The sequence below is a fragment of the Mastacembelus armatus genome, chromosome 2 (genome assembly GCF_900324485.2).
Source record: "Mastacembelus armatus chromosome 2, fMasArm1.2, whole genome shotgun sequence".
In the NCBI taxonomy this organism is placed as follows: Eukaryota; Metazoa; Chordata; class Actinopteri; order Synbranchiformes; family Mastacembelidae; genus Mastacembelus; species Mastacembelus armatus.
In genome coordinates this window covers 6,377,757-6,390,136 of record NC_046634.1, presented here as the reverse complement: position 1 = coordinate 6,390,136, position 12,380 = coordinate 6,377,757, and the positions used below count along the sequence as shown (strand labels likewise).

At 44.3% G+C, this 12,380-nt stretch overlaps 1 protein-coding gene across 8 annotated transcripts in view; it reads left to right on the top strand.

Annotated features, from left to right (window-relative positions):
• Positions 1-651: 651 nt before the first annotated feature.
• The window catches only part of LOC113127174 (mitogen-activated protein kinase kinase kinase kinase 4-like), a 28,516-nt gene continuing 16,787 nt past the window's right edge, over positions 652-12,380 (top strand). For 4 of the 8 annotated variants that reach the window (XM_026301505.1, XM_026301506.2, XM_026301503.2 and 1 more), the window contains exons 1-3: positions 652-952; positions 1,288-1,353; positions 10,375-10,431. In XM_026301505.1, coding sequence (XP_026157290.1) covers positions 896-952; positions 1,288-1,353; positions 10,375-10,431 — 180 coding nt within the window. In that variant the 5' untranslated portion in view covers positions 652-895. The remainder of the gene's footprint in view (positions 953-1,287; positions 1,354-10,374; positions 10,432-12,380) is intronic. The other 4 variants (XM_026301509.2, XM_026301508.2, XM_026301504.2 and 1 more) reach the window with 3 other exon arrangements.

Here is a 12,380-nt window from a genome sequence, read left to right as displayed (position 1 = left end):
GCATCACTCCTGAGATTGCTCACTTGCCACACCCAAGATCACCAGTGTTGACAGTGAAGCCTCACATGCGCATGTCCATGAGGATGCTGTGGGGTGAGGGGTCCGCTGTTCATCTCACCTGCCCTGCTGCTTGTGTCAAGTGTAGAAATGCTAAGATGCAGGTTGAAATAAGAAGTGAGATGTGTCTGTGTGGACAGTGCAGGATGTAGGGAGGCCCAGCCCTGTTCTTTCTGTGCAGCCGACCGGCTTCCTGGGTTTGTGCTGGTCTCAATCACAGCGGCATCAGATTAGACAGAAGCAGACAGCAGGGGCAGACGGAAAAGAGACAGGTTTGCTTTCAGAATAAAATAATATTTGCGTTCAAAACAAACATGGTAACAGCGAAGAGCTTGCTTTTCACGTTTTTCTTTTTATAAGCAAAGATTATTTCTGCTGCCTTTTTACTGCCAGGTGTGAAAATGAACATTTAATCATACATAAGTACAGTTGTGAGGTATAAGTGCTTTATTTATCTCTATTTTATGGACTGTTTTATTTACAACAATATACTGATGTTTTATTTCTCCACTGTATTTATTTAAGTGTTTTAATTACACATTCATTTACAAATTCGGTGTATGAGGTTCTTAGTCGCGGCTTTTATGCTGAAAGGATTCACCGGAAGTGGGGCTTTTCAGCGTCTCCTGGCTCCAGTGGCACAAACTGGGAGAACAGGGATCCCGCTGCTGCCACCTCAACATGGAGTAGCGAGAGTCCAGCTTTTTCTGCTGAGGAGCGGCTCCCGCACGGAGGAATACGCGACGGCCTCTGCTGAATCAACCCGCCCAAGACCCCGCAAATGCTCCAGCGGCAAACATCTGTAAACGCAACGCAAAACTCGGCTTTTATTTGAAAGATGGCGAACGACTCTCCGGCTAAAAGTCTAGTGGACATAGACTTGGCTTCATTGCGGGTGAGTGCTGCGGGATCGAGCCTGTGTTTTTTGTTTTTTTGGTTTTTTTTGTTTGTTTGTTTGTTTGTTTTTATTTTGGCGTTCTCGATAAAACACGCGTCCCTGCGTGTGGATTTCACGAGTTAGTTTTATTTCCAGTGTCGCTGCTTGTTGGAGAAAATGAGCGCTGAGCCGTAGCGAGGTGTTGCCACTGTCTGCCTTTCCTTTGTTCGGGATGCGTTTGGCACGTAGGGTGGACCAGGGCGCAACAGCTGGCTCACTACGTTTTCTAAATGAAAAGCCTCAACATCAGCTTTGATTCAGGCTGAAATGCTTTTCTCTGCTTTTCTTTTCAGGACCCAGCTGGGATATTTGAATTGGTGGAGGTCGTTGGAAATGGCACCTATGGACAAGTATACAAGGTTGGTTGGAGGCGCAGTGCATGGCCTGTCCTGTTTTCACTGCACAGCCTGTTTTTTTTCCCCTCTTATCTACTGTGGGAACAAAGAAACTGGCACCTCTTCCAGATGTTGTCACACCACACCACTGGTGGTTGAATTTAAAGATGTAATGTTAGAGTGTGGAGTACTGGTAGTTTGTTGCGTTACCAGTCTGACCACAGTCTGGTTTTTGTTATTTGTTCAGTTAGGAGTGTGTGTAAAGACTGAATCAGACAGTCTGCAGTCTGATGCATCACCTGTCTTCTGTCACTTACATCATCGTTTTACAAAAAAGCATGTGAGGCGACAGAGATGGAGAAACAGTGTGTGTCATGAGAGCAACCAGCTGCCTAAGCTGTTATTATTTTTAAACACCAAATTTTAATATCCTGTTTGAATCAGGACTTTTCCAGCTCAGTGGACGGGAATCCATCTGCTCTTGGTGTCACATTTCTGTGTTGAAAATGAACATTGCTGCTGTTGAAAGACGTTACCAAGGAGGCAGAGACAGCGAGATGTGGTGGGATGGCCTTGGGTTGGGGAGTCATCCATCCTGAGCTAATGTAAGGAGCCTGTGTTGTTATTGTTGCAGACAGTGGAGACTCCATTTTGTTGCCTGCTGCCACTTACCTGTGTTTACTACGCAGACTGGTGAGCTGTAGCAGGCCAGCCAAAAAAACATCAATTTGCTTATGCACTAAGCTAAGTTGAGTATTTAATTCTGATAGTCCTCAGTGCTTCAGTGACCTGCATTTAATCTCCCAGTGCACTGAACTCCCAGGATGCCCCCCCCCACCTCAGCTCTCAGAGTGAACCCATCTGTCTTCATGTGCTCATGTGATCACTACACCTGAAATCAGCCGTGTGCACGGTAGAGAGGAGCAGACGGTCGTCATAAGGGTACCCTCTGTGGTGCTTGCATATTATGCGTCCAGATGGTTTCGAACTGGACGTGTGAGACAAAGTTACTTCTTCTCCCTCTTTGTGTCCTGTTAATCTGATGCTCCATTCACTGTCCAATGCTAATTCTGTTTGCCAGAGCTGCTGTGTGGGACTGGAGGCTGTGTGAAGACTGGGCTGTCAGATTAGCTGACACAAAGACGCAGTCGGAACAGCCCGCAGGTCTCCTGACGTACTGTAGCCCGAAGGTCACTGCAGCAGCTTCCTGTCGATCAGTGCTGTGCCTGTCATGTTAGCCACTTGAAAGAGCATGTGGCCTGTGAGCATGTGCAGTAGGAGTGTGGTGGCGGAGGGGGGTGGGGGCTGCAACTGGTAGAAGAGCAGCTGTCCAGTTTGAGACAGAACCTCCCCACCACTCTCACAAAGCTGAGTTTGTCTCCTCAGTCCTTTTGGGTCTCTCAGTCCGTCAGTCAGTCAGAGTCACAGAAAGGAGGTGTTTGTCTGCAGGGTTTCAAACGCCAACCGACCGAATAATCACAACAGCCCCCCAGCTGAAAGTGGGGTGGAGTTTTTTCTCCCTCTGAGGCCTTTTCTGCTTTGTCAGGCACTTGGTCACAGTTTAGAAAGGCCCCTTTAGATAACACAATGTAACCAAGCTTCTTTACTCTTCGATTTCTCATGACTTTTGATTCTTTAGGGGCATTTTCCTTTGGCTCTGGGTTGTTTCTCTTTAAGACAGACTGCAGGCAGCTGAATGTCAGGCCTTGATATTGTTGAAATAAATGTTTTTGATTTGATTTCTTGCTTTTGACAAGAAAGCTGATCATATTGTAGCCATTTGTCATAATACTCAAGGTCTGATCATTTTTCTAGGAACGCACTATAAACTGATGACATTTGTTAGAATAGGTTTTGAGGGGATTTTGGTGCAGCACTAACAGGCAGTGAAATGATAAATTCTCTTGACCTGTCGCTCATTGAAAGTTGGGTTTGCATGGCTGAGCAGGTTTGTAACCTTGTTCACTTTGATCCAATACGCTTCGTTTTAAATAATCATTTGGATTTTTCAAAGAGTATTTTATTTTGAAACGTTCTTTCAGTGCTGCTTGTGTTAGAGAGAGCTAAACTGATCATTCTCATTTCAGACAGTGTCTAAAATGGCTGGCCAAGGACAACATACAGTGAAAGTCTATATTTCCATCTTTCCTGTGTTGCACTAATTGCAGCATCATTTAATCTTAGAAAATGAAAGAACAGAGCTGCTCTCTAGGACCTGAAATGCCATGTCAAGCTTGTCGTGGCCATGCTGTGCTCCTGGCTCTGCAGCTGTGCTCTCTGCCAAGAGGGCAGCCGTTGCCCCTGGAGAGGTGCCAGATTACAGTCAACTTCTGAAAACCCAGCACAGCAGAGTTTGACTGACAGCCATAATGAAAATTACGTTATAGCTAAAAAGCCCCTTTTAAGTCACTTAATTTTGCTTTGGCCAGCTGGTTGATAGGAATGGAAACCTGGGTCTGCATACAGATTGAACACACTTGTCTATGGTATTACCACAAGAAGCGATTCATCAGTTTGATGAGTACTGGAGCCATATGTGTTTGCTGAAACTCAGACCAGTGTTTTCAATCACAGGATTTAGATTTTCACAATAAAATGCTGATTAGTTAAAGTAGTTGAAACCCCAAACCTAGGCCCTCGTACTGTCTCGCCGTATTCCTCACTTTTATCTAAAAGGGCACAATTGCCATAGAGCCAGGCTAAAAACCAGTGGGTTCACAGTGCTGGTTCGTTGGCCTCCTGTTTGCTGTAAATAAACATGTGCTGGAAGTGTTACACTGTACATGTTTGGTACACACAGTGGTTCTCTAGTCATTAGTTATTTTAATGTAATGCGTTTATATCTGCACTCCTGAAAGTGTTATTCCTCACTGCACAAAGAGATTCATAGTTTGTCCTGCTCCTTCAGTCCTTATCAGCTGGCCCAGCACCATCTGGCTCACTACACCATCTTTGGTGTCTTCTTTGGGTATAGGGATTCAAAAAAGACAGTAATGATAACATACAGTAGAAAAGACATAATTCCTCACGTTGTGCATGGTATGCAGGGAAGATTCCCTCTGCTTTCAGAATGGCCATATATAGTCAGGCCTGAGGCACCAGAGCCCCCACTGACCTGCCTCCCAGCCCGCATGCATCTAATGGGTGTGGCACGATTTTGCCCACCAGTATTTTCATGTTGTGGAGTTTGTATTTCGTGTTTATCCACTGGTTAGACTGTATGTTGAATTGACCTGCAGGTCTGTTTGGACAGTCACCAGCAAGGTAAATAAACAGCAGATGAAAATATGATTTTTTTTCCCAATAAATGATATCACTGTATGTTTTCATTTCATTTAAGCTAAGTCAAGAGTAGCTCATGTCGTGTTGCTAAAGCTCAGCAGATCCTTCGTTCTCAGAGCTGTCATCATTCTCCATCCTTTGTTTTCTCTCCCGACCTCGCCCCTGCCCTCAGGACAAGAAGCCCTGTCCTCAGGGGGCTAGCTGTGCCTGACGGGCACACAGGGTGGGAGCTGCTGCCGAGGACGAAGCAGGATCTCTTGTACAATCTGTTAAATGGCATAAATGCCAAATGGCACTGGGCGAGACTGATGCTTGTCTCAGGGCTGTAGTTGTCAGCGATTAAAACAGCAAGGTGTCATGAATGCTTGCTTGAAAATGTGGATTTTAGAAATCAGCTTTTGCTGCAGTGTTTGCATATCAGATTCTGAACAAGTGATAGATGCTGTGGGTTGCACTTGATGAGTGAGGGAATGGGTGTAATGCTCTGTAGATGCATCAGCTCACCATGAGCCTAGTGAAAGATTTTACTTTAATCTTTATCTGCCCCACTGCTGTTTGAGAATAAAAATCTGATGATGTGTAAGGTGATTTTTAGTTTATTAGTATGTAGTCATTCAGGTTTCCGGAGCAGAGGATCAGAGGCCACTGCAGGATCTTCTAATAAATGACCCCTGTAAAGGGCCCATTGGTAAAGGTCCTGGGAGCCTGGCTGCTGATTGGCTGTGCAGCCTTTAGGTCAGAGCCCTATATTGTGCCACACCTGCTCTCTTTAGCCAATATCCACACACCATGTTAGCATGCAGCCCTGGAAATACATCCACCTGTGCTGTTTTTGAATGATTGACTTACACAATGTGAAAACGTTATTGGAGCTAAAGCAGTGAATGTCAGGCACACACTCCTCCACTCTGCACCCAGTCCTGCTAACATAGCATGCATGTCATTCCCATTCTCCCCCACAGTGACCCTCTCCCTAATGGGTGTCACAAGACCCACAGCGTCCCCTGACTGGCCACGCTGCCTGAACAAAACTCTCTGTGTCCGTGTGTGTGTGTTGATGCTTGTGTCTGTGTGTAGCTCAGTGAGCCGCCTCATTACCAGAGCACTGTTGAGATGAGACACAAAGGCGCTGGCAGACGAGACAGTCTCTTGCTTGTCTTTCTCCAGTGCCTTTATTTAGTCGACAGCTCTTTCCTCGTCTAGATCACATTTCCCTTAGAAATTTCTAGTTTCTTGTTTTAATGTACAACTGACCTTAGTCCATACAGGAATGGGATTTTCTCATGAGTAAATTTGCCACTTTTCTCACTCCCTGTCCTACCACATGCAGTCGAAGCACATTTCTCAGGGAAGCATGTCCTCTAGTTTTTGTTGTTTTAATGACATCACAGCAGCTGAGAATATTTTCTCACAGTGGGAACCTTGTTAGCCACTTTCCCTGCACTAAAACCAGCAAATTAGCAAGTCAAGTAGACATACTTATCAATTCCAGCTATAGTTTATGACATCTGGTTGCTTTTTTTAACTTTCACATCCTTCAAGTGTTGTTGAAATGTTAATTCCAGTTTTGTCTTGAGGAAAGCCTCCCCACTGCATCTTCAGCAGCCAGCCACTGCACTGTGATCAATAGATGCACAGTCATATCAGCTGGCCTCCTGTGCAGGACTTTTTCAGCTTTGTGTGTGTGTGTGTGTGTGTGTGTGTGTGTGCGCCTCCTCTTCACCTTGGGTTGCTGTCCTTCCCTTGGCCCACTGCCTTGCCTCTTCTCTCCACTGCCTGTCTTTTCTTCCCTGCTTATTCACATCAACATTTCTGTCCCTCAGTGTCCACTTCTCCTCTTTCCATCTCTGTCTTTGCCCCTCTGGGGAGTGGTGGAGATGAGGCAGCAGGGCTGAAGCAGTGTGTGTGTTTGTGTGTGTGAGAACTGGGTCAATGTGCTGGTATTGAGCAGCAGTAAAAAGGGGTAGAGCCCTGGGAAGCAGGAGCAAAGCTCAGTCCTGGATGTCATATTCTGTGATTGATCATTTATTTCCCTCATCTGTTATATGTTGTGGAAGTGAGAGAGAGAGAGAGAGAGAGAGAGAGAGAGAGAGAGAGAGAGAGAGAGAGAGAGAGAGAGAGAGAGAGAGAGAGAGAGAGAGAGAGAGAGAGAGAGAGAGAGAGAGAGAGAGAGAGACTTGTTTATATCTTTTGTGTTGCTAGTTTATCTCTCCACACATCTTCTCCCTCTCAGTTCTAATGTCACCTTAGATCATCCAGCCCTCATTACATCTACCAGTTAGCGCCTCACGACACACTAACTCTCAGCAGTGACCTTTTGAAGCGCTAAACCATGGCACCCAGCAGTCCTCTCCCACCCTTGTGGTGTGAGCTCAGAATATGAAACTCACTTTGTTTTGCACCTACAGTGCTAGTCAGTAAGCATGTCTTTGAGTTTCAGAACTCTTGTACACTGGCAGCGTAGGTTGACGTGGTTGGAAAGCCAGCAGCATTTTGAAATAGCTGCAAAATGTGATTGATCTTGTGATAATGTGACAGACGCAGGGAGGGAGAGGGTTTTGTGTTCTGGTCAGGCGGGCTGCAGTGGAGGGGGCCTTGTGGCACAGAGGATGGGAAACAGTACTCCCCCATGGTCCACACTGACTCTGTGGGCCGACCACTAAAGATACTGCTGAGTAGTGAAAATCCACCCTAAAACATGAATCATCGGTTTCTCAATCGTGAACTTGGACAGCTGTGCATTATGTACGTTAACAGTCTGGATCTCTTCTAACAGTGTCAGCACCTCAAGTGTATTTTATTTACCTTCCACTGTGGACAGTTTCTAGTTTATACAATAAATATAAAAAAATAATGCGCATTTATTGGTGAAGTTCACTTTGTACAAACTCCTTATGTCAACATTCATTTTGTAGAGCAGCCTGATCAGGTTTCTAGTTTCTCCACACTATTGCTAATTTGGCCTTCACAGAATAGTGTAGTTTTAGTGTAGTGTAGATTTTAACTTAATGTCCCAGGCTCTAAGGCAGTAAGTTAGTCAGTGGTTTAGTGCTGAGCTGGAGAGAGGCCAGCTGCACATCTGGCCATGGTTAAGAGGAGCTGCGATGGAGGAGTGGAGATGGAGGCCAGGGAGGGCTGAGTGATAGCTCCATGCCTCCTCAGATAACCCCTCCACAGCCACGCCCAGCAGGCAGCTTCAACTTCAGGACCCCACTGCAGCCCTGCAGTGATCTACTCCGGCCTGTCCCAGGGTCACTTTCACAGAGGCCCAGGCAGCCTGACCAACACACTTAGAGCTGAACTGATAAGTGCTTTAAAAAATTAACAGAAAATTGAAATAACAGTTTAATATTTTATATCACTTTAAATATCTTGGTGTTTTGTTTGGGACTGGTCTAACAAAATAAATAGTCGCAAGATCTTTGGCTCTTTTTGTTTACTAAACGAATAACCAACAGACTGATCAGTAAAAAAAAATCAATCACTGATTCGCAGTGATTCTGATTCACAGAACAGTCGCCCTTTAAAAAAAAATGCAGACGTTTTTTTCATGTCTGACATGTTGACTTGAGGCACATCAGCACAGAGCCCAGGAGACCCTACATATTACTGTTTTGGGTTTCTGTTGTTAGACTGAATCTGAATCAAGCAGCAGTCTCCATTTACACAAATCACTCTTCATGAATCCCAATGCTTTATATTATGATGCTGCTTCTTAAACCTTCGTCATTCAAACTCCTACTTTATCAGATTTTTTGCAATTCAGTATCTGCATCGCCCTGAAAAATCCACTGTATGATGTGCAACATTTACAGGCACAGCTATTTTTCTAAGTGATTCATCGTTTATTTAAAATGATCCAGCTATTAACTGTGAAAACAATCCTTTCAGGGAAACTCTTAAAATTATTCATTTACAGTCACATTGAGAATACATGGCTTAGAAATATGCTGGATCTGATGCTGACTTTGGCTCTCACTGTCATTTTGTTTGCCAGGTCCTCCCAGAATAACCTAGTTAATAGTAGATTTGTAGGCTCCGTTGATCAAACTTGGCAGCATCTTTTCTCCAAACACAGCTTTCCAAAAACCTGCCTCTTTTATTTTTGTTGGTTTTACATCAGTTGATGTGTTTTCTATATTTCACAGACATTGGATGGATGTGGGAGGAAATAAAAGCACACCAGGGAACTTGTGTGTGATGTGTAATCCAGGGATTCATCTCATTACTCATGTCCCATTGTTGTGGAGCTGTTGTTTTGTTGCATCAAAATGCAATAATCTTGTGATCTCGATAAACCCATTTCCACCCAGAAGCTCAGATGCATTTTCTTTATGTGACCATAAACCCTTTGGGTTCAAACAGGAGGAATCATAGCACTTGGCCCACTTATCCTCACTTCCCACTATCTCTTCCTGTCATCACATCCTTGGATCAAAACAAACTTTGTCTTGAAACTCAGAGTTGAAACGAGAGTGAGCTGTAGTTTCAGCAAAGGAGGGTTTCTGGAGAACAGACACAGAATTGGCTGCTTGATTCTTCAGCTGCCGACCATCTTGATTTAACTGCCCATTTTGTTTTTATGATGAGAAAGAGAAACCAGTTGTCTGATAAGGACGTTAAGATATGGCTCCATTTAAGACGTGCAGGTGCAGAGTTTACACCTGGTGTTTTATCTCTGGGTTAGAGTTTACAGTGTACCACCTCCTGTCAGGAGAGACAGAAAGTGGTGCCAGTGAGTCTGTGTTGACTGTTTCAGTCCATAGGTACAAACAAAAGGATAATTCATTCAGTAACATTATGTTTACAGTTTGCAGTCCTTTCTCAAAAATTAGACACTCACTGGGTGAGTTGTCTAATGGAGTATTAGTGTTGCTTTATGAAGAAATGTTTAGTTGTTACTGATATAATGAGGTGATGATAATGAAAAATCAAAGATATTCAGTTGACCAGAAGGGAACCACTAATATTTAGATTTGGGAAGCTGTGATATGTGTGTGTGAACAGTTGAAAGTGAGAGAGTTTTTCATGTGTCTGGTTAGTGTGTGTGTGTGTGTGTGTGTGTGGGTGTGTGTGTGTGTGTGTGAGGGTGTGTGTGTGTGTGCTTGCTGCAGTGACCCGCAGAAAGAGAGAGTGTCATTGCAGTGTTGTCCCAGAGAAGAAGGGGGATACCCGTACCCACTTGGATCAGCTCCCAAAAACGTCGTGTGTTTTATCAGCATTGGAGTGGGAGGGGGTTGTAGAGAGGCCCCTATTTCTGGCCTTTGTTTATGGAGGGAGTGGCAGTGGGGTGATGGGAGAATGGAGCTGGAAATGTCGGGGAATAACGTGCTGATCTGTGCCATGTACTGTATAGAGTCAGTTCATTTATGCTATTTCTTCAAATCTTACAATTAAACACTTGATTTCACTGATTGGTTTGCCTGGTGAAATATCAGTTGATGGATGATGTTGCCTTGGGCTCTGAAACTGTGATTGATGTTTTAATCAAGAAGATAATAAACAGAATAATTGGTAATGGAAATAATCATTAGTTGCAGCCCTACATGCAGCATGTATAAATATACAAATTGACAACTTGTAAATTAGTCATTTATGTCATTTACAAGGCAAAACACTGGAATGCATTTTGACGGTTTCATCCAAACCAGGCACAAACTTCCTGAGTTCATTAATCACTGTCATCCAGTTGAAATTTAATAATAGCGCTGTCAGTTTGCCTTGTGCAGTGTGAATGCTCACCTCTGTTTTGTTTCTTCACAGGGACGACATGTCAAGACTGGACAGCTGGCTGCCATCAAGGTCATGGACGTCACAGAGGTGAGGCTGAGCTGCGTATTGTTTGTGTCGACGCCACAGTGTGGGCATGGGCAGACTGAGAAGGAAATGAAGGCACACCCTAACGTCATCTTAAACATATAACTGGGCAGAAAAGGCCAAACTTATTTCAATAAATCACATAATTTAATCTGATTTTAGTCACGTTTTGTTTCCAAGTGTCTCATTCATGTGATGTCTGTGTTTTCCCAGTCTATCCAGAGATTAGCAGCTTCAAATGATGAGGTTGATGTACAAAACAGGGTTTGTTTCCTATTTCAAGTCTAGAGGACTTGTTTCCTATTATAACTAGTGGTGATGTGTACTAATGCCCAATCAGATGCTTTCTGAGAATGTCTTTAAATCAGTTTACATTCTTTCAGCTCTGACGTCTTAATGTTTTTGAGCCAGCAGTGGAGAAAATGCCATACTCTGTAATGAGTCCACTCCCCATAATAAACAGCAGGGGACGGGTAGAGGCAACAGGATGCTTTTTGAGTGAAGTGCGTCATTTAGCAGCCATCAGGCTGCCCTCAGCAGTGGGAGGTCCTGTGTGCAGATGAGAGAAGGCACACAATCACATATGCACATATGCGGAAACACAGAGCAGAGTAGTAGTGAAGGGCAGCAGGACCAATTGCCCACGCAGCCATTATGAAGATGGAACAATGTGAGCACATGTACAAAAGCAGGACTGACCGCTGGAGCAAAGTTTAAAGTAGTAGCTAAATTGCAGCCATGCCTCACTATGGACATTTACACATATCTCCAGTGTACCCAGACACAGAACCCTTCACAAGGCTGACAGTGGCCTGTAGCCCAAGAGCAGAGTCTGTGTGCCCTGACTTGCTTGCTGCCACTCCTCACAAAGGCTTACGTCATGATGAATCACAGTTGCACACTTGCCTGGTGTACCAGTGTGGAGAACATTGCCCAACTGTTTCCTGTGTGACATGCACTAGGTGTGCCACCTTGACGTGTTGTAACCTACCGAGAAAGGTGCTTCTCTTGAATGGAAGTAGCCTCATGAAGCAGATTCCTGGGCTGCAACCTGTTTTACCATATGCTGTGAAAATAAGAGCTACTGTTTTAGCAGGCTGTTAAAAGCCGTACACCTCAGGACAGAGCTCGGCTGCATGTGGTTACTAACACTGATAGTGTGTTCTGATCCCAGACAGCAGTCATAACCTTCTGTGCATCATTCTTCAGCTTAGCCAGATTTGTGTTAGCTGCACTCAGTTGAATGAGTCATTGACTCATGTATGTAACATACTTTTACTGTAACTTGTGATGTGACTACGCTCTGAGAGGTGTTAGTACGCAGTCAACCCTTTGTGTTTTCTGACATTTTAATACATCGGTTGAGCACAAAATATTCAGCACCCTAGAGTTCATGGTCACTCACCAAAAGAACCACAGCTACCTGGATAGGTTTGAAATATCTTCTAACAGACACTGCGTGACTTGATATCCAGTTTGGACAAAGCGCTAAAATGTCAGTTTCTATTTTGTGACTTTGTTGTGGTTTAGTCACACAGTGTAATGGAAGAACACAGGTGTGTTTCCTGATGGTCACTGTAGTTTAGTGTTGCTCTCTGCTCCTCCACAGGCATGCTGGCCTGTCCAGTATCACTCTGACCCACATTCTCCTCCCCACTCCACATTCTTAAATCCACTCCTCAGCCGCACAGGCCTGAAGCTAAAAACAGATGCCTCTCCTCTTTAAGCCTCTATTCTAAATTATATTAAAAGCATGTCCAGTCCTCTGGTATAGAGCTGAGGAGACAGTGGTGTTTCTGTTTGTGTAGCTGCTGTGCTGTTTTACTGTTTTACACACTTGCTCACCATCATTGTGTCTTTGTTTTACATTGTGGGTTTGTTCCAAAATGTATTGTGTGGTTTTCATTGAGTGACAGCGCAGATGAGTATCTGTACTAAGTTCATGTTGAGCC